This window comes from Salmo salar, chromosome 11, assembly GCF_965601325.2.
Source record: "Salmo salar chromosome 11, fSalSal1, whole genome shotgun sequence".
Taxonomy (NCBI): Eukaryota; Metazoa; Chordata; class Actinopteri; order Salmoniformes; family Salmonidae; genus Salmo; species Salmo salar.
In genome coordinates, this window is record NC_138301.1 from 114863013 (window position 1) to 114888697 (window position 25685).

The window sequence follows — 25685 nt, forward strand, 5'->3', positions numbered from 1 at the left end:
TGTGGTATGGGTGGCCCCAGAGGGAATGTAAAAAAACTTGTATGTATGAATGATGTACGATTGATGTACAAATAATCTATGTATGATCTATGATTGTTGTATGATTGATATACAATATGAATGAGATGTATTATATAGAGGAGCACATAGATAGTTTAAAAGTGTGAAGGATGTTACATTTACTCCTTCGACTCTCACTCTCTGTCTCTCTCCTCCTGTCTTTCTATCTCCCCGTCTCTCTCTCTATCTCTCTCCTCCTGTCTTTCTATCTCCCCATCTCTCTATCTCTCTCCTCCTGTCTTTCTATCTCCCCATCTCTCTCTCTCTCCTCCTGTCTTTCTATCTCCCCGTCTCTCTATCTCTCTCCTCCTGTCTTTCTATCTCCCCGTCTCTCTATCTCTCTCCTCCTGTCTTTCTATCTCCCCATCTCTCTCCTTCTGTCTCTATCACTCTATCCCTCTCCTCCTTCTATCTCTCTCCTCCTTCTGTCTCGCTCTCTATCCATATCCTCCTTCTATCCCTATATCTCTCTATCTCTCTCCTTCTGTCTCTATCACTCTATCCCTCTCCTCCTTCTCTCTCTCTCTATCCATATCCTCCTTCTATCCCTATATCTCGCTATCTCTCTCCTCCTTCTATCTCTCTATACCTCTCCTTCTTCTATCGCTCTATACCTCTCCTTCTATCTCTCTACCCCTCTCTTTTCCCGCCTATCCTTCTATCAGGAAAAGCATTGTGTTAGATTCTGTATCCTACTCAGGGCCATTCAGATACACACCAAAGTTCCAAGAAGCTCCAATGCAATTCCATTCCAAACTGCACATTCCAGAGAATGTGTGCTTGTTTCCCTACATTATCAGGACCCCAATGTCCTAACATTTCACCTGAATTTCCTGAAAAGTTAGGACTTTTTGCAAGTCCTGAATTTGTTCAATGCTATTTTAAGCTGAAGGGTTAGGGTTTTGTGGTTAAGGTTAGGTTAGGTTAAGGGTTAGGGGTAAAAGAAAATTAGATTTTTAATGGTCAAACATTTTTACCCTCCAAAAAGTCCTGAAATTTAACGAAAACAAATCTCTGTGTGTGTGTGTGTGCGTGTGTGTGTGTGTGTGTGTGTGTGTGTGCGTGTGTGTGCGTGTGTGTGTGTGTATATGTGTGTGCACATGTCTGCGCATACCTGAGCGTCTGTTTTCATTCCAGAGGAAAATTACTATTCTGTATCCAAACGATGAGACCACAACAATACCCCTCTAGACGGCTGTCTTGTTCTTTCTTTGTAACACTCAATCTAGCTCAATCTAGCTTTCTCTCAATTCAATTAAAATGGGCTTTATTCAAATCTTATCAAATTGTATTGGTCACATACACATGGTTAGCAGATGTTATTGTGAGTGTAGTGATATGCTTCTAGATCCGACAGTGCAGCAGTATCTAACAGGTAATACCTAACAACTTCCACTATAAAACCTAATACACACAATCTAGTAAAGGAATGGCATGAGAATATATACATATAAAATATATGGATGAGCAGTGACAGAGCGGCTAAGATGCAATAGATAGTAAAGAATAGATAGTGAAGGATACAGTATACAGTATATACATATGAGATGAGTAATGCGAGATATGTAAACATTATTAAAGTGGCTAGTGATCCATTTATTAAAGTGTCACATTGGCATGGGAAACATCTAGACTTTGCCAAAGCAAGTGAAATTAACAATAAACAAAAGTGAGAAGACACAAAACAATATCAACAATTTTATTTTTGAAATGAACAGTAAACATTGCACTCACAAAGGATGTAAAAAACAACATACATTTCAAGTGTTATATTATCAGCCCTCTGTCTATACTTCTCTCTATGTGGAATGAGAGGCGCGAGAAAGCAGCTCATTGATGGAAGGGAGAGGTGGATGTGGGGCTACATGTTTAAATCAATTAGCCACAGAGAAAATGAGTCGCCATACAACTCACGGAAAAAATAGCAGCTTCATACTCGATTAACACACAGTGGTAGAGGGTGTCACGCCCCCTCCCCCTCCCCCTCCCTGGCGCTCGAGGGCGCCAGGCTGTCCATCATTACATACGCACCTGTCACCATCGTTACGCGCATCAGCTCTTCTTTGGACTCACCTGGAATCCATGACTTTGTTGATTGCCCCTACTGTATCTGTCTCTTCCTCAGTTTGATCCCTGTGTCAGCATTAATGTCGTTATGTTTCCCCTGTCCAGACGCTGTCCGTGTTCTGTTTCATGTCCGTTATTTATTAAATGTTCACTCCCTGTACTTGCTTCTCGTCTCTCAGCGTCTGTCTTCACAGTGTGTATCCAGCACAGGGAGATAAGACTTTAGAAGAACAGAAATAAAAGGACTTGGAGGAAGGGAGTGTGACAGAAAGTCTAGATGGATAGATAAGGTAGAGGTGGAGAGAAGAGGAGAGGAGGATAATGTCATGCATAAAAACCCTATAGCATCCGGTGCATATGTTAGGGTCATAACAGTCACATACTCCCCTACAGCTAGAGAGAGAGAGAGAGAGAGGACAGCAACACAATTAGACAACCAAATCATGAGAAAACCAAAAGATAATTATTTGCCACATTGGAGAGAATTAACAAAAACTGAGCAAACTAGAACGCTATTTGGCCCTAAACAGAGAGTACACAGTGGGAGAAGAAAAGCTTTGACTATGTACAGATTCAGTGAGCATAGCCTTGCTATTGAGAAAGGACGCCATGGGTTAGGGTTAGAGGAATAGTGTATCTGGGTTCCTCTAACCCTAACCCAGATACACTATTCCTCTAACCCTAACCCCGATACACTATTCCTCTAACCCTAACCCCGATACACTATTCCTCTAACCCTAACCCCGATACACTATTCCTCTAACCCTAACCCAGATACACTATTCCTCTAACCCTAACCCAGATACACTATTCCTCTAACCCTAACCCAGATACACTATTCCTCTAACCCTAACCCCGATACACTATTCCTCTAACCCTAACCCCGATACACTATTCCTCTAACCCTAACCCCGATACACTATTCCTCTAACCCTAACCCAGATACACTATTCCTCTAACCCTAACCCAGATACACTATTCCTCTAACCCTAACCCAGATACACTATTCCTCTAACCCTAACCCCGATACACTATTCCTCTAACCCTAACCCAGATACACTATTCCTCTAACCCTAACCCAGATACACTATTCCTCTAACCCTAACCCAGATACACTATTCCTCTAACCCTAACCCAGATACACTATTCCTCTAACCCTAACCCCGATACACTATTCCTCTAACCCTAACCCCGATACACTATTCCTCTAATCCTAACCCAGATACACTATTCCTCTAACCCTAACCCAGATACACTATTCCTTTCTCTTTGCATTATCTATATTTCTGATGCCTTCTGCTCCAGTTCCCTCTCCCTCGTCATCTCTCATGTTTTATTTATCCTTCTCCTCCCTTCTTTCCTCTTCTCCTCCTCCTAATCAGTGCATATCTCCATCTCTCCACCACTTCACCAGTCCCCTCATCTCCTCCTCCTCTCTGCTCATCTCTCCATGACACATCCCTCCTTTCCTCCTCTCATCTCTCAATCGATACATCCCTCCTCTCCTCCTCCTCTCCTCCTGTCCTCCTCCTCTCCTCTCATCTCTCCATCTCTACATCAAAGGAGGGCAAAATCGATTCCTGGCCAAAAAAAGAGAAAACATTTAAAACCAGAAACATGTGTCCTTCATCTCCTCCTCCTCCTCCTCTCCTCTCCCCCTCCTCTCCTCCCCTCTTCCTCTCCTTCTCTCCTCCTCCTCTCCTCCTTCTCTCCTCCTTTCCTTCTCCTCCTCCTCTCCTCCTTTCCTCCCCTCTTCCTCTCCTCCTCTCCTCCTCCTCCCCTCCCCCTTCTATCCTCCTCTGCTCCTCCTCTCCTCTCCTCCTGCCGTGAATCCTTTTCTTCTTTCTCTCTCTTCCTCTACCTCCTCTTTCTTTCTCCCTAATTGTAGTAATAGTGTATTACAGGTGTGTGTGTGTTTGTGTGTTCAGCTGGAGGAAATAGCATTCATTTTCTCATATACCTTTAGAGGAAGAAGGAGAGAGTGTGTGTGTGTGTGTGTGTGTGTGTGTGTGTGTGTGTGTGTGTGTGTGTACGTGTGTGTACGTGTGTGTACGTGTGTGTGCGTACGTGTGCGTACGTGTGCGTGCTGTGTCAGATAGTATCAGAGCAGTAATCTGTGTCTTGTGAACCCACTGTTGTTTTATTAAACTGAGGACAACCAGTGTTTCGATCAAGATGTCTTTGATAACATAGCTGCTGCTACATAAATTCAATTAATTCTGACTCTCTCTTTCTCTTTGTGTCTCTCTCCGTCTCTGTGTCCTTCTCTCTCACTATGACTATCTCTCTCCCTCCCCCATCTATGACTATCTCCCTGCACCATCTACAACTATCTCCCTCCACCCCTCCCTCCCTATCCATGATGATCTCCCTCCACCATCTACAACTATCTCCCTCCACCCCTCCCTCCCTATCCATGATGATCTCCCTCCACCATCTACAACTATCTCCCTCCACCCCTCCCTCACTATCCATGATGATCTCCCTCCATCCCTCCCTCCCCATCTATGACTATCTCCCTCCCTCATCCCTCCCTCCCCATCTCTGACTATCTCCCTCCGTCCACCCTCCCTCCCCATCTATGACTATCTCCCTCCATCCCCCTTTTATGACTATCTCCCTCCATCCCTCCCTCCCCAATCCCTCCCTCCCCCTATCTATGAATATCTCCCTCCCTCCCCCATCTACGACTATCTCTCTCCATCCTTCCCTCCCCTATCTACGACTATCTCCCTCCCTCCATCAATCCCTCCCTCCCCTATCTACGACTATCTCCCTCCATCAATCCCTCCCTCCCCCTATCTATGACTATCTCCCTCCCCCATCTACGACTATCCCCCTTATCTCTCCCTCCCCTATTTACAACTCACTGCCTTCTCTGTTCTTTCTCTCTCTCTTCTATCTCTCTCTTCTATCTCTCTCTTCTACCTCTCCCATATCTCTCACATGTTCCCCTCCTCTCTGCCATCTCATCATTTTTGCTATGTAGTGCCGAGAAAGGTTTTCTAAAAAAAACCCGCCATCCGTTTTAGTTTAGTTTAGTTTAGTAGAATCCCCATTGCAGCTCTTCATCAGGTCCACATAAAACGTACAAATACATGACAACGTTCAGAACAGTTATAGACAAGAACAACATAAGATATTACATTCAATTATATATTGGGAGTTATATATTGGAAAAACACCAAAAGAAAACTACAATACTATTTACACACTATTCATATATACATGTTCATATTCTTATAAACAGTACAATTAAATTGACTTTAAACCTATCCCATTGAAAAACACAGGGGCTTAGGAATATTTTGGCACTTCCTATTGCTTCCACTAGATGTCACCAGCCTTTACAAAGTGTTTTGAGTCTTCTGGAGGGAGATCTGACCGAACAAGAGCCATGGAACGATGATGTCCCATTAGACACCTGGCGCGCGAGTTCATGTTGGGTACCCTCGTTCCAATACGTTATAAAAGAGTATGCATTCGTCCACCTTGAATATTATTCATGTTCTGGTTAAAAAAGGCCCTAATGATTTATGCTATACAACGTTTGACATGTTTGAACGAACGGAAATATATTTTTTCCCCTCGTTCATGACGAGAAGTCCGGCTGGCTTACATCATGTGCTAACGAGACGGAGATTTTTGGACATAAATGATGAGCTTTTTTGAACAAAACTACATTCGTTATGGACCTGTGATACCTGGAAGTGACATCTGATGAAGAGAATCAAAGGTAATGGATTATTTACATAGTATTTTCGATTTTAGATCTCCCCAACATGACGTCTAGTCTGTATCGCAACGCGTATTTTTCTGGGCGCAGTGCTCAGATTATTGCAAAGTGTGATTTCCCAGTAAGGTTATTTTTAAATCTGGCAAGTTGATTGAGTTCAAGAGATGTAAATCTATAATTCTTTAAATGACAATATAATATTTTACCAATGTTTTCTAATTTTAATTATTTAATTTGTGACGCTGACTTGACTCCCGGTTATTGGAGGGAAACGATTTCCTCAACATCAATGCCATAGTAAAACGCTGTTTTTGGATATAAATATGAACTTGATAGAACTAAAAATGCATGCATTGTCTAACATAATGTCCTAGGAGTGTCATCTGATGGAGATTGTAAAAGGTTAGTGCATCATTTTAGCTGGTTTTATGGTTTTGGTGACCCTGTCTTTGACTTGACAAAACATTACACACAACTCTTGTAAATGTACTGTCCTAACATACTCTAAATTTATGCTTTCGCCGTAAAACCTTTTTGAAATCGTAAAACGTGGTTAGATTAAAGAGATGTTTATCTTTCAAATGGTGTAAAATAGTTGTATTTTTGAAAAATTTGAATTTTGACATTTATTTGGATTCAAATTTGCCGCTCTTGAAATGCACCTGCTGTTGATGGAGTGCACCACGGGTGGCACGCTAGCGTCCCACCTAGCCCCAAGAGGTTAATCTAACCACGTTTTACGATTTCAAAAAGGTTTTACGGCGAAAGCATAAATTTAGAGTATGTTAGGACAGTACATTTACAAGAGTTGTGTGTAATGTTTTGTCAAGTCAAAGACAGGGTCACCAAAACCATAAAACCAGCTAAAATGATGCACTAACCTTTTACAATCTCCATCAGATGACACTCCTAGGACATTATGTTAGACAATGCATGCATTTTTAGTTCTATCAAGCTCATATTTATATCCAAAAACAGCGTTTTACTATGGCATTGATGTTGAGGAAATCGTTTCCCTCCAATAACCGGCAGTCAAGTCAGCGTCACAAATTAAATAATTAAAATTAGAAAACATTGGTAAAATATTATATTGTCATTTAAAGAATTATAGATTTACATCTCTTGAACGCAATCAACTTGCCAGATTTAAAAATAACCTTACTGGGAAATCACACTTTGCAATAATCTGAGCACTGCGCCCAGAAAAATACGCGTTGCGATACAGACTAGACGTCATGTTGGGGAGATCTAAAATCGAAAATACTATGTAAATAATCCATTACGTTTGATTCTCTTCATCAGATGTCACTTCCAGGTATCACAGGTCCATAACGAATGTAGTTTTGTTCAAAAAAGCTCATCATTTATGTCCAAAAATCTCTGTCTCGTTAGCACATGATGTAAGCCAGCCGGACTTCTCGTCATGAACGAGGGGAAAAAATATATTTCCGTTCGTTCAAACATGTCAAACGTTGTATAGCATAAATCATTAGGGCCTTTTTTAACCAGAACATGAATAATATTCAAGGTGGACGAATGCATACTCTTTTATAACGTATTGGAACGAGGGTACCCAACATGAACTCGCGCGCCAGGTGTCTAATGGGACATCATCGTTCCATGGCTCTTGTTCGGTCAGATCTCCCTCCAGAAGACTCAAAACACTTTGTAAAGGCTGGTGACATCTAGTGGAAGCAATAGGAAGTGCCAAAATATTCCTAAACCCCTGTGTTTTTCAATGGGATAGGTTTAAAGTCAATACAACACATCAGGTATCCACTTCCTGTCAGAAAATGTCTCAGGGTTTTGCCTGCCAAATGAGTTCTGTTATACTCACAGACACCATTCAAACAGTTTTAGAAACTTTAGAGTGTTTTCTATCCATATATAATAAGTATATGCATATTCTAGTTACTGGGTAGGATTAGTAACCAGATTAAATCGGGTACATTTTTTTTATCCAGACGTGCAAATGCTGCCCCCTAGCCCTAACAGTTTAAACTCTGAGACTTTTGAACCGACAGAATAAGAACAAATCTTTGATACTAATTACTAGTCTGCAGCTAGGAATTCGGTATCATTGAACGCGAAGACCGACAACCGCCGAAACATCTATTCTATAACTACATTGCTGAATGTTTCTCTGAACTATCCATTCTAACCACGGCAGAGAGAGAGAGGGCGGCCAAAATCTCCAACAGAAATAAACTTTCCAACAGAGAGCAGGACGACACACTGAGCGTAAATATATATATATTGATTGCAATTATTCCCGAATGAGTGAGCGTTCATGTGCAAAGGAGTTAACATTTCAATTGTTATAATTATCAACTTTGTAGTGTCTTTTATCTCAGTCGACCCCCACTTCCCTTTTGTCCACTAAGCCGCCATGCCGGTTTATCCCACTAGGGCACATTCCCCTATCATTTCCCTATAACCATATCTACTTGTTTGTTTGTGCATTTCTGTGATTATTTATTTAGTTAATAAATAACTGATTTAAGACAATTGATGTATGGATGACTCATAGTGAAGACTGTGTTCGTGCAGATAACCAACAATTTACGACGTTTGGAATGAGACTAACGCGAGGTAAAGAATAATTCATTAATTAGAAGACGTATTGATCAGATATTAAAATATCTGAAAGTTATATTAGGAAAATTATATCTTTGTAATCTGAATATTTTCCTTGGTGCCCCGACTTCGTAGTTAATTACAGTTACATGATTAAGTTAGTTTAATCACGTAATAATAATTACAGAGAATTGATATAAATAAGTCTTCAGTTTAATGATGCCAAAGACACGACAACTGGTATGGAAACTGCTCGGCATCTGACTGTAAGGCACTACAGAGGGTAGTGCAAATGGCCCAGTACATCACTGGGGCCAAGCTTCATGACATCCAGGACCTATATACTAGGCAGTGTCAGAAGAAGGCCCCAAAAATTGTCAAAGACTCCAGTCACCCAAGTCATATACTTTTTTCTCTGCTAACGCATTGCAAGCGGTACCGGAGCGCCAAGTCTAGGACCAAAAGTCTCCCAAGCCATAAGCCTGATGAATAATTAATCAAATGGCCTCCCGGACTATTTACATTGACCCCTCTCCCCCCTTTGTTGTTACACTGCTGCTGCTGCTCGCTGTTTATTATCTATGTATAGTCACTTTACAAATTACCTCGACTAACCTGTACCCCCGCACATTGACTCGGTACCGTTCAAATCAAATCAATTTGTATTTGTCACATGCGCCGAATATAACAGGTGTAGACCTTACAGTGAAATGCTTACTTACAAGCCCTTAACCAACAATGCAGTTTTTAGAAAATCCCCCCCAAAAAGTAAGAGATAAGAATAACAAATAATTAAAGAGCAGCAGTAAATAACAATAGCGGGGCTGTATACAGGGGGTATCGGTACATAGTCAATGTGCGGGGGCACCGGTGTCGAGGTAATTTAGGTAATTATGTTCATGTAGGTAGAGTTATTAAAGTGGCTATGCATAGATAATAAAAGAGAGTAGCAGCAGCGTGAGGGGGCAATGCAAATAGTCTGGGTAGGCATTTGATTAGCTGTTTAGGAGTCTTATGGCTTGGGGATAGAAGCTGTTTAGCCTCTATGGGCTAGGCGGGACGTAATCGTCCCACCTACGTAACAGCCAGTGTAATCCAGTGGCGCGATTTTCAAATACCTTAAAATCCTATTACTTCAATTTCTCAAACATATGACTATTTTACAGCTATTTAAAGACAAGACTCTCGTTAATCTAACCACACTGTCCAATTTCAAAAAGGCTTTACAACGAAAGCAAAACATTAGATTATGTCAGCAGAGTACCCAGCCAGAAATAATCAGACACCCATTTTTCAAGCTAGCATATAATGTCACAAAAACCCAGAAGACAGCTAAATGCAGCACTAACCTTTGATGATCTTCATCAGATGACAACCCTAGGACATTATGTTATACAATACATGCATGTTTTGTTCAATCAAGTTCATATTTATATCAAAAAACAGCTTTTTACATTAGCATGTGACGTTCAGAACTAGCATACCCCCCGCAAACTTCCGGGGAATTTACTAACAATTTACTAAATTACTCACGATAAACGTTCACAAAAAGCATAATAATTATTTTAAGAATTATAGATACAGAACTCCTCTATGCACTCGATATGTCCGATTTTAAAATAGCTTTTTGGTGAAAGCACATTTTGCAATATTCTAAGTACATAGCCCAGCCATCACGGGCTAGCTATTTAGACACCCGGCAAGTTTAGCCTTCATCAAAATCAGATTTACTATTACAAAAGTTTGATTACCTTTTGTTGTCTTCGTCAGAATGCACTCCCAGGACTGCTACTTCAATAACAAATGTTGGTTTGGTCCAAAATAATCCATCGTTATATCCGAATAGCGGCGTTTTGTTCGTGCGTCCCAGACACTATCCGAAATGGTAAATCAGGGTCGCGCGATAGGCGCAATTCGTGACAAAGAATTTCTAAATATTCCATTACCGTACTTCGAAGCATGTCAACCGCTGTTTAAAATCAATTTTTATGCAATTTATCTCGTAAAAAAGCGATAATATTCCGACCGGGAATCTCCTTTTCGGCAAACAGAGGAAAAAACACAAAGACGGGGGCGGCCACTGCACGCGCCTAAGCCCACAGTCCCTTGATCGGCCACTTGAGAAAGGCGATAATGTGTTTCAGCCTGGGGCTGAAATGACGACATTCAGGTTTTTCCCGGGCTCTGAGAGCCTATTGGAGCCGTGGGAAGTGTCACGTTACCGCAGAGATCCTTTGTAATGGGATGAGATGTCAAAGAAAGACAATAAATGGTCAGACAGGCCACTTCCTGTAAAGGAATCTCTCAGGTTTTGACCTGCCATTTGAGTTCTGTTATACTCACAGACACCATTCAAACAGTTTTAGAAACTTTGGAGTGTTTTCTATCCAAAGCCAATAATTATATGCATATTCTAGTTACTGGGCAGGAGTAGTAACCAGATTAAATCGGGTACGTTTTTTATCCAGCCGTGTCAATACTGCCCCCTATCCCCAACAGGTTAAAAGACTCTTGGACCTAGACTTGGCGCTCCAGTATCACTTGCCGTGCTGTAGCAGAGAGAACAATCTATGATTAGGGTGGCTGGAGCCTTTGACAATTTTTAGGGCCTTCCTCTGACACCAGTCCTGGATGGCAAGAAGCTTGGCCCCGGTGATGTACTGGGCCATACGCACTACCGTCTGTAGTGCTTGCGGTCGGAGGCCGAGCAGTTGACAAACCAAGCAGTGATGCAGCCCGTCAGGATGCTCTCGTTGGGGCAGCTGTAAAACCTTTTGAGGATCTGAGGACCCATGCCAAATCTTTTCAGTCTCCTGGGGGGTAATAGGTTTTGTCGTGCCCTCTTCACGACTGTCTTGGTGTGCTTGGACATGTTAGTTTGTTGGTGATGTGGACTCAAAGGAACTTGAAACTCTCAACCTGCTCCCTACAGCCTCATCGTTGAGAATGGGTGCGTGCTCGTTCTTCCTTTTCCTGTAGTCCACAATCATCTCCTTTGTCTTGATCACATTGAGGGAGAGGTTGTTGTCCTTGCACCACACGGTCTGGTCTCTGACCTTCTCCCTATAGGTTTTCTCATCGTTGTCGGTGGTCAGGCCTATCACTGTTGTGTCATCAGCAAATGTAATGATGGTGTTGGAGTCGTGCCTGGCCATGCAGTTAGGAGTGAACAGGGTCCCAGGGTCTTTAGCTTAGTGATGAGCTTTGAGAGCACTACGGTGTTAAACGCTGAACTGTAGTCAATGAATAGCATTCTCACATAGGTGTTCCTTTTGTCCAGGTGGGAAAGGGCAGTGTGGAGTGCAATAGAGTTTGCATCATCTGTGGATCTGTTGGGGCGGTATGCAAATTGGAGTGGGTCTAGGTTTTCTGGGATAATGGTGTTGATCTGAGCCATGACCAGCCTTTCAAAGCAGTTCATGGTTACAGACGTGAGTGCTACAGGTCGGTTGTCATTTAGGCAGGTTACCTTAGTGTTCTTGGGTACATGCACTATGGTGGTCTGCTTGAAATATGTTGGTATTACAGATTCAGACAGGGAGAGGTTGAAAATGTCAGTGAAGACACTTTCCAGTTGGTCAGCGCATGCTCGGAATACACGTCCTGGTAATCCGTCTGGCCCTGCGGCCTTGTGAATGTTGACCAGTTTAAAGGTCTTACTCACGTTGGCTGCACAGAGCATGATCACACAGTTCTCCGGAACAGCTGATGCTCTCATGCATGTTTCAGTGTTACTTGTCTCGAAGCGAGCAAAGAAGTTATTTAGCTCGTCTGGTAGGCTCGTGTCACTGGGCAGCTCTCGGCTGTGCTTCCCTTTGTAGTCTGTAATAGTTTGCAAGCCCTGCCACATCCGACGAGTGTCGGAGCCGGTGTAGTACGATTCGATCTTAGTCCTGTATTAACCTCCCTGGGCAAGGTGGTACGCTTGCTGGGCAGGGGTAGTAACCTTTGGCAGGAGTAGTAACCAGATTAAATCGGGTACGTTTTTTATCCGGCCGTGAAAATACTGCCCCCGATCCCAAACAGGTTAAGGAGATGTTTATCTATAATTCAGTTTAATATTTTATCAACGTTTATGATGAGTATTTTTGTATATTGTTGTGCTCATTCACCGGCAGTTTTGGAGGCAAAATATTTTCTGAACATCACGCTCCAATGTAAAATGGGGTTTATGGATATAAATATGAACTTTATCGAACAAAACATACATGTATTTTGTAACATTGAGTCCTGGGAGTGTCATCTGATGAAGATCATCAAAGGTTAGTGATTCATTTTAGCTGTATTTCTGGTTTTTGTGACGCCTCTCCTTGCTTGGAAAATGGTTGTATGGTTTTTCTTGTTTAGGCGCTGTCCTAACATAATCTAATGTTATGCTTTTGCTGTAAAGCCTTTTTGAAATCGGACAATGTGGTTGGATTAAGGATCTTATCTTTAAAATGGTGTATAATACTTGTATGTTTGAGAAATTTGAATTATGAGATTTTTGTTGTTTTGAATTTGCCGCCCTGCACTTTTACTGGCTGTCGTCATATCGATCCCGCAAACGGGATCAAGCCATAACAGGTTTTAAGGTCTACACCTGTTGTTTTCGGCGCATCTGACAAATAAAATTTGATTTAATTTAATTTTAGCACTTGGTGACCTGTAGCAGCACATATTCTCCAGATAGTGACAGTTAGCACTTGGTGGCCTGTAGCAGCTGTCACGAATCCCACCGAAGGTGGCTCCCCTGCCTGCTCGGGCGGCGCTCGGCGGTCGTCGTCACCGACCTACTAGCCGCCGCTGATCCCTTTTTCCTTTTCGTTTGGTATGGCTTATTGTTTGCACCTGTTCCTCATTTGGGTCTTTTGATTTTGGTTATTTAAGCCTGGTTAGCCCGCCCAGGTTTGTGCGGGATTATTTAGCGTCAGGTTGTGTTTTTGTATTTGGATGTGCTGGCGATCTACTGCTGTTATATTTTATGCATGCTGTGCACCTGTTTTGGGCACTTTGCATTTTTTCCACGCCGGTTGTGTTGGCGTCGATCGTGTTGTGTTTTATTTAATAAACACAAAGTTCCTTACCTCTGCTCTCTGCGCCTGACTCCTACCACCACTCCTAGCAACTACTGACAGCAGCACATATTCCCCAGATAGTGACAGTTAGCACTTGGTGACCTGTAGCAGCACATATTCTCCAGATAGTGACAGTTAGCACTTGGTGACCTGTAGCAGCACATATTCCCCAGATAGTGACAGTTAGCACTTGGTGACCTGTAGCAGCACATATTCCCCAGATAGTGACAGTTAGCACTTGGTGACCTGTAGCAGCACATATTCTCCAGATAGTGACAGTTAGCACTTGGTGACCTGTAGCAGCACATATTCCCCAGATAGTGACAGTTAGCACTTGGTGGCCTATAGCAGCACATATTCCCCAGATAGTGACAGTTAGCACTTGGTGACCTGTAGCAGCACCCTAATAGAAGAGGCTTCAGATGAGGCAGGTGAACCTGCAACCACATCTCTTCTACTTAATTTGTCCTGAGATCCTCTCTGAGCTTTACAGGAATATGGCTCTGAATATACACAACAATACCTCTTTACGTATCTCTTTCTCTCTCTCCTCTCTTCCTCTGTCAGGTTGTGGTGGTGTAGGTGTCCTCCTTGTCCTATGTGGGTGGTTGGAGCTCTCCTCTCCCTGTCCCAGAGACTGTATCTGCTACACCTCTCCCAGCACCGTGTCCTGTCAGGCCCATAACTTTCTGTCTGTCCCAGAGGAGATCCCAGCCCAGAGCGAGAGGGTCTTCCTGCAGGTAAGAGCCAGTAGATTACTCAGCCTCCTGTAGTCCAGAAAATTAAAAGCCTTTGTATTTTTTTTTTGGGGGGGGGGGGATATTTTATGCACATTTATGCAAATGTATTTAGTTATAGCTTATAAAACTGTTAAATTATTTGATAGCCTAAATGTTTTAAAGTTGGTTTTGTAGCTTAATTGAGTGCCTTGAACTTATTTTTTGGAATAGTTTTGTCCGGAGCCATATATTTAGATACTGAATATTGTTCTCATTGACTTGCGGACTGAATATCAGATAACAGTCATCTCTGGTTTTGTCTAATATTAACAACTTCCAATGTTCCAATCAGTCAATACCAGTTTCCAAAGAGCACCTGATCTGCCACACCCAGACCCTAAGCATCCTTTGTTATTCTCGTTCCTTCCTCCATTCTTCAAGAACAACAAGATCCAGCGTCTTCTGCGAGGCCACTTCAGCCCCACCACGGCCATGCTGTGGCTTTACTCCAACAACATCTCCTATATCCAGGCCTCCACCTTTCACGGCTTTGCCCGCCTGGAGGAGCTGGACCTGGGGGACAACCGTCACCTGAGGGCCCTGGCTTCAGATACCTTCCAGGGGCTAGGCCGGCTGCACGCCCTGCACCTCTACCACTGTGGGCTTCTCAGCCTGCCATCTGGGATATTCGAGGGGCTCAGCAGCCTGCAGTACCTCTATCTACAGGTAGGGGAATAGACATCATACACACATCATGGGTACAGTGAGAAGGCAGCATGTGTAGGCAACAATAATGTGGTGAACACAAGCCTCCCTGATCTCACATCCTTCTAACACAGTTGTATATTTGTCTTATAGGTCTACAGATATTAGATCTTAATTTGACCAGTTTCGTTGCAGGAGTAAGATAATCCTGCAGCAGGAGGTTTTGATTATTCACAAAAAAGTGATTTCTAATGTAAAATTTGTTTTGATAGGCTACGGTAGAGTATACTTTAGGTGTGAGATCTAGTGATAGAAAGATAACTGCGGGTTTTCAGTGAATTTATTTTACTACTAGGGAACTTTCAATTTTCCAGCCTTATTCTAAAATGGATTAAATAGTTTTTTTCCACTCATCAATCTACACACAATACCCAATAATGACAAAGCAAAAACAAGTTTGTGGAAATGTTTGCAAATTTATAAAATAAAAAAAAACTGAAATATCACATACAAAGGTATTCAGACCCTTTACCCAGTACTTTGTTGAAGCACCTTTGGCAGTGATTACAGCTTTGAGTCTTCTTGGGTATGACGCTACAAGCTTGGCACACCTGTATTCGGGGAGTTTCTCTCATTCTTCACTGCAGATCCTCTCAAGCTCTGTCAGGTTGAATGGGGAGCGATGCACATCTATTTTCAAGTCTCTCCAGAGATGTTCGATAATTTTCAAGTCCGGCTCTTGCTGGGCCACTCAAGGACATTCAGAGGCTTGTCCCAAAGCCACTCCTGCATTGTCTTGGCTGTGTGTTTAGGGTCATTGTCCTGTTGGAAGGTGAACCTTAGCCCCAGTCTGAGGTCCTGAGTGCTCTGGATCAGGTTTTCTTCAGGGATTTCTCAGTACTTTGCTCCGTTCATCTTTCCCTCAATCCTGACTAGTCTTCCAGTCTCTGCCGCTGAAAAACATCCCCACAGCATGCTGCCACCACCATGCTTCACCGTAGGGATGGTGCCAGGTTTCCTCCAGATGTGATGTTTGGTATTCAGGCCAAAGAGTTCAATCTTGAGTTTGAGTTTATTTTATTTTTACAGGGACAGTGCACATTAATCAACGTTTCAGTAAAAGTGCCGGTTTTAGCCAGCCGGCTAATTTTCAACCGCAGTCCCTGGGTTGGTTCTTGGTTTCATCAGACCACATAATCTTCTTTCCCATGGTCTGAGAGTCCTTTGGGTGCCTTTTGGCAAACTCCAAGCGAGCTGTCATGTGCAGAGATGGTTGTCCTTCTTGAAGGTTCTCTCATCTCCATAGAGGAACTCTAGAGCTCTGTCAGAGTGACCATCGAGTTCTTGGTCATCTCCCTGACGAAGGCCCTTCTCCAATGATTGATCAGTTTGGCTGGGCGGCCAGCTCTAGGAAGAGTTTTGGTGGCTCCAAACTTCTTCCATTGAAGAAAGATGGAGGCCATTGTGTTCTTGGGGACCTTCAATACTGCAGAACTGGTTTGGTACCATTCCCCAGATCTGTGCCTTGACACAATCCTGTCTTGGAGCTCTACGGATAATTATTTTGACCTCTCGGCTTGGTTTTTGCTCTGACATGCACTGTCAACTGTGGGACCTTATATAGACAGGTGTGTGCCTTTCCAAATCATGTCCAATCAATAGAATTTACCACAGGTGGATTCCAATCTAGTTGTAGAAACATCTTAAGGATGATTAATGGATACAGAATGCACCTGAGCTCAATTTCGAGTCTCATAGGAAAGGGTCTGAATACTTATGTAAGAAGGTATTTCTGTTTTTTGATTTTAATACATTTTGAAAAATGTATAAAACCCTATTTTTGCATTGTCATTACGGGGTATTGTGTGTAGATTGATGAGGGTGGAAAAATGTAATCCATTTTAGAATATGGCTGTAACATAACAAAATGAGGAAAATGTCAAGGGGTCTGAATACTCTCCGAATGCACCGCACAGTATATCTCCCAACTACTCTCTTCCTCCATCTCGCTCCTTCATTATCTCCCCCCCTTCCTCCATCTCTCTCCTTCATTATCTCCCCCTTCCTCCATCTCTCTCCTTCATTATCTCCCCCCCTTCCTCCATCTCTCTCCTTCATTATCTCCCCCCTTCCTCCATCTCTCTCCTTCATTATCTGCCCCCCTTCCTCCATCTCTCTCCTTCATTATCTGCCCCCCTTCCTCCATCTCTCTCCTTCATTATCTGCCCCCCCTTCCTCCATCTCTCTCCTTCATTATCTGCTCCCCCTTCCTCCATCTCTCTCCTTCATTATCTGCCCCCCCTTCCTCCATCTCTCTTCTTCATTATCTGCCCCCCCTTCCTCCATCTCTCTCCTTCATTATCTGCCCCCCCTTCCTCCATCTCTCTCCTTCATTATCTGCCCCCCCTTCCTCTATCCATTCTCCCCCCTTTCCTCCCCCTCCCCAGGATAACCAGTTGGAGTTTCTGGAGGATGATCTGTTTGTTGACCTGCTGAACCTCAGCCACCTCTTCCTCCATGGCAACAGGCTGTGGTCACTACACCAGAACACCTTCAGGTGAGACACACCTTTTTGATTGATTGATTTAGCAGTGCTTTTACTTTAGAACATCTCCCAAAAGATCACCCTATGGATTGACTGCTGTCCCTCCAGGGGTCTGGGGGTGCTGGACCGTCTCTTGCTGCACCAGAACCGTCTGCAGTGGGTCCACCGTCTGGCCTTCCACGACCTGCATCGCCTCACCACCCTCTACCTGTTCAACAACTCTCTGACTGAGCTGTCTGGAGCCTGCCTGGCTCTGTTGCCTGCTTTAGAGTACCTTAGACTCAACGACAACCTTTGGGAGTGTGACTGCAAGGTCGGACACAGTTCAAACACACCTCAAAACACACCTTTAAAACACACCTCAAAACACACCTCCAACACCACACACCTCTTTCAGCTAGCCTTCCGCTTAAATCAAATGTTCATTTAGGCCGGGATTCACGCTTCACATTTAAAGGTAATTTTCAATTGAGCTGAATGCGATCTCTGTGAACAGAGAAACATTGCCTTGAAAAGGTGCATTATTACCAATGCTCTACAACACGCCTCGGATTGAATCCCGAACTAAGTGAACATTTTATCGACATCAGTGCATGACTAAGCAAAATTCGACTGAAGGCGAAGCTAGGATTTGCTCCAAAGGTGCACTGCACTATTAACAATGTGCCTTTGAATCCCAGGATTAATGCAATGTGTCCTTAGGAGTTATGAAAGGCATCTCATATAAATGTATTATTATTATTATTGTTATTATCATCCAGGCCCTGCCGCTGTGGGATTGGCTGCGGAGGTTCCGGGGCTCCACATCGTCTCTGGGTTGCGTCTCTCCTCCAGAGCTTCAGGGCCGGGACCTGAAGGAGCTGAGGAAGGAGGAACTACCCAGCTGTTCAGCAGGAGAAACCCAGGGAGGAGGTGTCATAAGCGGGGAGGCCGGGCTGGGGGAGTCCCTGAAGAAAGAGGAGGACCATCGACTCCATCACAGGAACCACAGGCACCGCCATAACCACCACCAGCACCCACACCTCCCACACGGGGATCAGCACAATGGGGACCCGCCCCCCTCTCCCCTACCCCTACCCAGGCCGCCCAAGGGGAGCCGCAGGAACTGTACCCGCAACAGGGGGCGTAAGGGAAAGGGAGGAGGTCAGGGGGGCTTGAATGAGGTGCAGGCACTGAGGGAGGGGGAGGAGAAGGACAACGCCCCTGGAGGGGGTAAACACGACCCATCCGCCCCCACTCGCAGGAGGAACAAGTGTGTTCCCAGGACTTCAGTTGGCCCACCCAGCGGGGTCAAGAGAGCCAATAGCAATGCAGCGTCCCGCTCCGCTGGGACTTTTCTCTGTGTCCTATTGGCTGTGCTGCTGTCACTCACTGCTGGGATCCTCCTCTGAGACTGAAAGGAGGGTGTTTTATATCAACCCCTACAATACAGTACACACTCCTCTGAATGTCAGACCCACTCTGGCTCCTGCACTGAGGTGTGTGTGTGTGTGTGTGTGTGTGTGTGTGTGTGTGTGTGTGTGTGTGTGTGTGTGTGTGTGTGTGTGTGTGTGTGTGTGTGTGTGTGTGTGTGTGTGTGTGTGTGTGTGTGTGTGTGTGTGTGTGTGTGTGTGCGTGTGTGTGTGCGCGTGCGTGCGCGTGCGTGCGTGTGTGTTTAAATGTACTCTGTGTACCTGTAACATATGGCAGGGAAGTTCTTTGGGAGTCATAACTGAAACGTAACAGGTTATCTGTCGCTATGATGTCATAAGGGGGAGTAACAGTCTGTCACATCCAGAGTTCTGATTGTGTGGTTGATCAAATGAACTGATGATTTAAGAATACACCTACTGCTACAGCCATATCACCTGACATGATACCTCAGCACAGACATATGATAAGATGACCCTGACACAGGTTGTTGCCAAACTGTAAAAACATCCTTAAAAACACGAATCCACTGGGTTCTGTAATCCTGTGTTTGTAACCCATGTAAGTACAGTATGGTTTGTGTGAACAGTCTCCATGTCTCTCTTCCCACTTTAAAACAAGCCAGAAAGAGGAGAGTGAGAATGATGGAATGAGTATATGGAACCCTAGCTGTCCAATGAAGGGTTGAGAGAATGGAAAAACTGCTGCTTTAGATGCAGTCCTCACTCTGGAGTGTTCTGAACTAAATGATGGACCTGAAAGACTGAACATGAAACACTCTGATTCTACTGAACTGCTGCTATGTCTGAGGAGAGAGAGCTCTGGAACTCTCCTCGTGATTCTGGAACCTTCAATGTTCTGAAACCTACATGGTTCTGGAACCTTTTTCAATGTTCTGAAACCTTCATGGTTCTGGAGTCTTCTTCAGGATCTGGAACACACAAAAAAATGTAATGGAGAGGTGATACAGGGACAGAGGAGACAGAGGGCCCCCAGTGCTCCTTGAGGACTAGAGAGGTAATAACACCTTCCCAGCTGAGCCTAGTCCTGTCCAGTCCTACACTCAGGGCTCCATTCAATCCATCCCGCCGAAGTTCAGCGCTATATTTCGATTTAAGTTTAAAGGCAATGTTACTGCATTTGTGGAGACTGCATTCATGGTAAACACTGCATATGTTGTCTCAATCAGAAATGTCTTTACATTTCAAGCGCGCTATGGCGCTAAACTTCAGTAATACAGATTGAATCGAGCCCTCACCTACAGTATCTAGCTGTCCCCACACTGAATGACCTCCCCTGTAGCAGTGTTCCACAACCCTGGTCCTGGAGAGATACAACACTGGTCCTGGAGAGATACAACCCTGGTCCTGGAGAGATACAACCCTGGTCCTGGAGAGATACAACCCTGGTCCTGGAGAGATACAACCCTGGTCCTGGAGAGATACAACACTGGTCCTGGAGAGATACGACCCTGGTCCTGGAGAGATACGACCCTGGTCCTGGAGAGATACGACCCTGGTCCTGGAGAGATACGACCCTGGTCCTGGAGAGATACGACCCTGGTCCTGGAGAAATACGACCCTGGTCCTGGAGAGATACGACCCTGGTCCTGGAGAGATACAAATGGTGTTGGTTTTGTTCTATCCCAGCACAAACAAACCTGATTAAACTAATCCTGTGTTTTTCAATCTATTCCTGAGGGACCCACAGGGAGTGCCTGGAATGAAACCCTACACCCCCTGCTGTGAGTCTCTAGGACTAGGGTTGGTGGCGGCTGCAGGAGACATATTTGTACAGCTGTGAAACCTTGAGATGATGCTGTAAAATGACAGTTGTGTCCTTTCGTTCATGTGAGGGTGACTTTTGTAACCACAGAGAAACTGGCACAGTCCTGTCTGTCTGTCTGTCTGTTTTTCCCTCTGTCCCTCCAACACTCCCTCCCTCATTCCCTCCCTCTGTCCTTCCCTCTGTCCCTCCCTCATTCCCTCCCTCTGTCCTTCCCTACATCCCTCCAACACTCCCTCCCTCATTCCCTCCCTCATTCCCTCCCTCTGTCCTTCCCTCTGTCCCTCCCTCATTCCCTCCCTCTGTCCTTCCCTACATCCCTCCAACACTCCTTCCCTCATTCCCTCCCTCTGTCCTTCCCTCTGTCCCTCCCTCATTCCCTCCCTCTGTCCTTCCCTACATCCCTCCAACACTCCCTCCCTCATTCCCTCCCTCATTCCCTCCCTCATTCCCTCCCTCTGTCCTTCCCTCTGTCCCTCCCTCATTCCCTCCCTCTGTCCTTCCCTACATCCCTCCAACACTCCTTCCCTCATTCCCTCCCTCTGTCCTTCCCTCTGTCCCTCCCTCATTCCCTCCCTCTGTCCTTCCCTACATCCCTCCAACACTCCCTCCCTCATTCCCTCCCTCATTCCCTCCCTCATTCCCTCCCTCTGTCCTTCCCTCTGTCCCTCCCTCATTCCCTCCCTCTGTCCTTCCCTCTGTCCCTCCCTCATTCCCTCCCTCTGTCCTTCCCTACATCCCTCCAACACTCCTTCCCTCATTCCCTCCCTCATTTCCTCCCACTGTCCGACCCTGATGTTTTGTTTGTGGTTATAGAATTACACCAGATTCAAAAGTTGTTTATAAACTACATTAAAACGAAGTGTCCTCATATCGCTGAGGTGGACTATTTGTTGGCTTCTCTTTTGTGTGTGTGTGTGTGTGTGTGTGTGTGTGTGTGTGTGTGTGTGTGTGTGTGTGTGTGTGTGTGTGTGTGTGTGTGTGTGTGTGTGTGTGTGTGTGTGTGTGTGTACGATTTCTATTTTATTTCATGTTGGACTTCCAAAAAAAAGACAAGGGAGAGTGATAAGAGTGAGTGATAAGCTAAAGAGGACATTGAGGAATGAGCAGAATTTAGGATAGAGTCTGAAATGTAATGAGATAGGGGAAATAACAAAGCTGAATATGCATACAGAGATAAACACACACACACACACACACACACAGGATAATTGTTTACCTCCTTCATGGCCTAGTTCCTTGCAGGAAAGCAATGTGGGCTTTCTTATTAACTATCCACTTGTCATTTATCTCTCTCTCTCTCTTATTTCTGAAAGGGGGATGTAGAAGGAACACTAGTTACATGGAGGGAGTGAGAGATTTATAAGCAGATGGATGCAGACCGGAGGAAGAAAATGAGATGTCTGAAATAGCCGTAGTTGAGTGAATATTTATATGCACATGTTCTACTCCACAGGCAAAGAGGCCAAATACATCTCTATGTGTGTCCCTTAGGAGCAGAGGAAGAAAGAGAGAGACAGAGAGAGAGAGATAGAGAGACAGAGAGAGCGAGAGACAGAGAGACAAAGACAGAGAGACAGACAGAGCGAGAGAGACAGAGAGAGAGAGACAGAGAGAATTGGAAAAACAGAGTTAGGACGAGCAGAGAGAGGGATGACAAACACATCAATGTTCCATTAGGACGCAGGATAAAATAAAAGTCAGAGAAAGCGAGAGAGAAAAAAACGTCAAGAAGAAGCATGAAGACATGGGAGAAGTCATCTGGAATATCTTAAGCATATCCCTCTCCTCTCCTAAGGGACTGCTAAAATTACACACACACACACACACAGACACAAAACACTTGAAATACGCGAGCGCTCAGCCACCCAGCCCCAGGTCCGAGCATTAGCATACTATTCAATAGTGAAGCGTGAGACATACAGTACCAGTCAAAAGTTTGGACACACCTACTCATTCAAGGGCTTTTCTTTATTTTTAATATTTTCTACATTGAAGAATAATAGTGAAGACATCAAAACAATTAAATAACACAAATGGTATCATGTAGTAACCAAAAAAAAACGTGTTGAACAAATCAAAATAGATTTTAGATTTTAGATTCTTCAAAGTAGCCACCCTTTGCCTTGATGACAGCTTTGCACACTCTTGACATTCTCTCAACCAGTTTCACCTGGAATGTGGAATGCTTTTCCAACAGTCTTGAAGGAGTTCCCACATATGCTGAGCACTTGTTGACTGATTTTCCTTCACTCTGCAGTACAACTCATCCCAAACCATCTCAATTGGGTTGTGGTCGGGTGATTGTGGACAGCTTAATCATAGCTCCTGATCGTTTTTGCGACTGCACTTGAAGGAACTTTCAAAGTTCATGAAATTTTCCGGATTGACTGACCTTCATGTCTTAAAGTATTGATGGACTGTCATTTCTCTTTGATTATTTGAGCTGGTCTTGCCATAATATGGACTTGGTCTTTTACCAAATAGGGTTATCTTCTGTATACCACCCCTACCTTGCCACAACACAACTGATTGGCCCAGTTGACTACCTCATGAAGTTGGTTGAGAGTGTGAAGCTGCCAAGAGTGTGCAAAGCTGTCATCAAGGCAAAGGGTGGCTACTTTGAAGAATCTAAAAGATAAAGTATATTATGATTTGTTTAACACTTTTTTGGTTACTACATGATTCAATATGTGTTATTTCATAGTTTGATGTCTTCACTATTATTCTACAATGTAGAAAATAGTCAAAATAAAGAAAATAACTTTTGACTGGAAATGTACTTCATGGACCACCTCACATCCATACAGTACCTCTTAGACACACACACACACACACACACACACACACACACACACACACACACACACACATTACCTCTTAGACACACACGTACACACACATACAGTACGCACACACACACACCTCACACCCATCCATACATTACCTCTTAGACACACACACACGTACACACACATACAGTACGCACACACACACACCTCACACCCATCCATACATTACCTCTTAGACACACACGTACACACACATACAGTACACACACACACACACACACACACACACACACACACACACACACACACACACATCCATACATTACCTCTTAGACACACACGTACACACACATACAGTACGCACACACACACACCTCACACCCATCCATACATTACCTCTTAGACACACACGTACACACACATACAGTACACACACATACAGTACACACACACACACACACACACACACACACACACACACACACACACACACACACACACACACACACACACACACACACACACACACACACACACACACACACACACCCATCCATACAATACCTCTCAGTAAAGGCTATTTAACACCTGACTCCTCTCTACTGTTCCTACATCACACTGCTCACACACAGCCTATCACCATTAAGGGATCCGGGTCAAAGGTCAGAGTGTTGTGGTGTTATGAGAGTGATGTCCCAGCATGGAGCTAAATGCCACCATGTCTCAGGTCTCCAGTCTGACCTCTGTCTGCTGCGCTGTGTCTGAATGGATGGAGGCTAAATTAATCAAGGAGGATTCATTTCACAATAATTCTGCCTGGTGTAAAGAGCTAAAAATGAATTGATAGTGTGTTATTAGAGCAGGGGTCTCCAACAGGTAGATTGTGAGCTACCAGTGGCTTGCAGTCCATCTATAAGTAGCTCGCTAATCAATAATGAAAGAACATGCATTTATTTCATGTTTTCCATCGCAAACTGCCATTAACATAAAGCTCCTGGCTACGGTCCAATCAAAGCCACATTGCCATTATCCCACCCCTCGTTAGCCAATAAAAACGTAACACACTATCTGCCAGTACATTTCCAGCAATGTTGCTCCTGTATGTCTGTTTAGTACACGCATTTGTCCATCCCTCCGTATGTAGCCAGTTAGCGAGGCTAATAACCGTCTTGTGGGTAGAAAGTAAGCCTTAAATGTTAACTGCAAAGTACAGTAGGCTTACATGACAAAGATTTCCTGATTATTTGTATAAATTGTGTGACCATTGTTGTGCAAACTCTGACATGACATTTGCTGCAGTAGTAGGCCTAACAGCAGAAACATCTCTAGACTGACACATCTGATGCTTAATGAGCAATTAAAGGGGAATTGCACTCAAATCAACATTTGTTATTTATTTTTTTCAGACCTCGAAATTGGTCTTCTGATGTGATTTAACGATTGACATGGACTCAGAACATACATTTTCATTGTTTCTCTATGAATCGTAGTATTGAGAGTAAAAATTGTAATTAATAAAAATCTAAAACCAGGAAAAATTAAACAGAGAAAAGAGAATTCCCGGAAAATACTAAAGATCATTAGAGGTTTTTATGAACCATTATTTTACCAGATATATTGACAGAAAACACATATCGTTTGCACCAATGACCCACGAAAGAATTGCAGGGCAGAGGAGAAGAATGTGCCTATTTGAAAGCTCCCCAAAAATTATTAGTAGCTTGCAACATTTAAAAAAATAGCTCTCCTGCTTGTAAAGGTTGGAGACCCCTGTATTAGAGAATAGTGCTACAATAGTGTAATAGTGTGATGTACATAGTGTATCTGTGACATTGGGCTGGATTCAATCTGTATTGATGAAGTATAGGGGAAGATCTCCATTATAGCTCGATTGAAATTTAAAGACAATGTTTTCGTGTTTGCAGAACTGCGTTCGCGGTAAATGCTACATATGTCGACTCCATCGGAAATTACCTTCGCATTTGAACATGAATCTTCCACTATACTTCCGCGATAAGGGTGGAATCCTTGTGTGGGTACGTTTGGGAATTGTGTGTGTGTGTGTGTGTGTGTGTGTGTGTGTGTGTGTGTGTGTGTGTAGCTCTGGAGATGTTAGTATTCTCAGCATCACTTTCAGTTAACCACCTCTATGTGTCCCTCTTTAATTAAGCACAAGACTTTGGAAAAATAAAACCATGGAGTGAGAGAAAGAAATGAAGGGATAGGTAACGA

At 43.8% G+C, this 25685-nt stretch overlaps 1 protein-coding gene across 1 annotated transcript in view; it reads left to right on the forward strand.

The window, feature by feature from the left end:
* rtn4rl1a (reticulon 4 receptor-like 1a) overlaps positions 1 to 21526 on the forward strand; it is a 218302-nt gene extending 196776 nt beyond the window's left edge. Inside the window, exons 2-6 of the mRNA XM_014129631.3 lie at positions 14065 to 14237; positions 14658 to 14942; positions 17369 to 17478; positions 17575 to 17779; positions 18228 to 21526. Coding sequence (XP_013985106.2) covers positions 14065 to 14237; positions 14658 to 14942; positions 17369 to 17478; positions 17575 to 17779; positions 18228 to 18857 — 1403 coding nt within the window. The 3' untranslated portion in view covers positions 18858 to 21526. The remainder of the gene's footprint in view (positions 1 to 14064; positions 14238 to 14657; positions 14943 to 17368; positions 17479 to 17574; positions 17780 to 18227) is intronic.
* The last annotated feature ends 4159 nt before the right edge of the window (positions 21527 to 25685 follow it).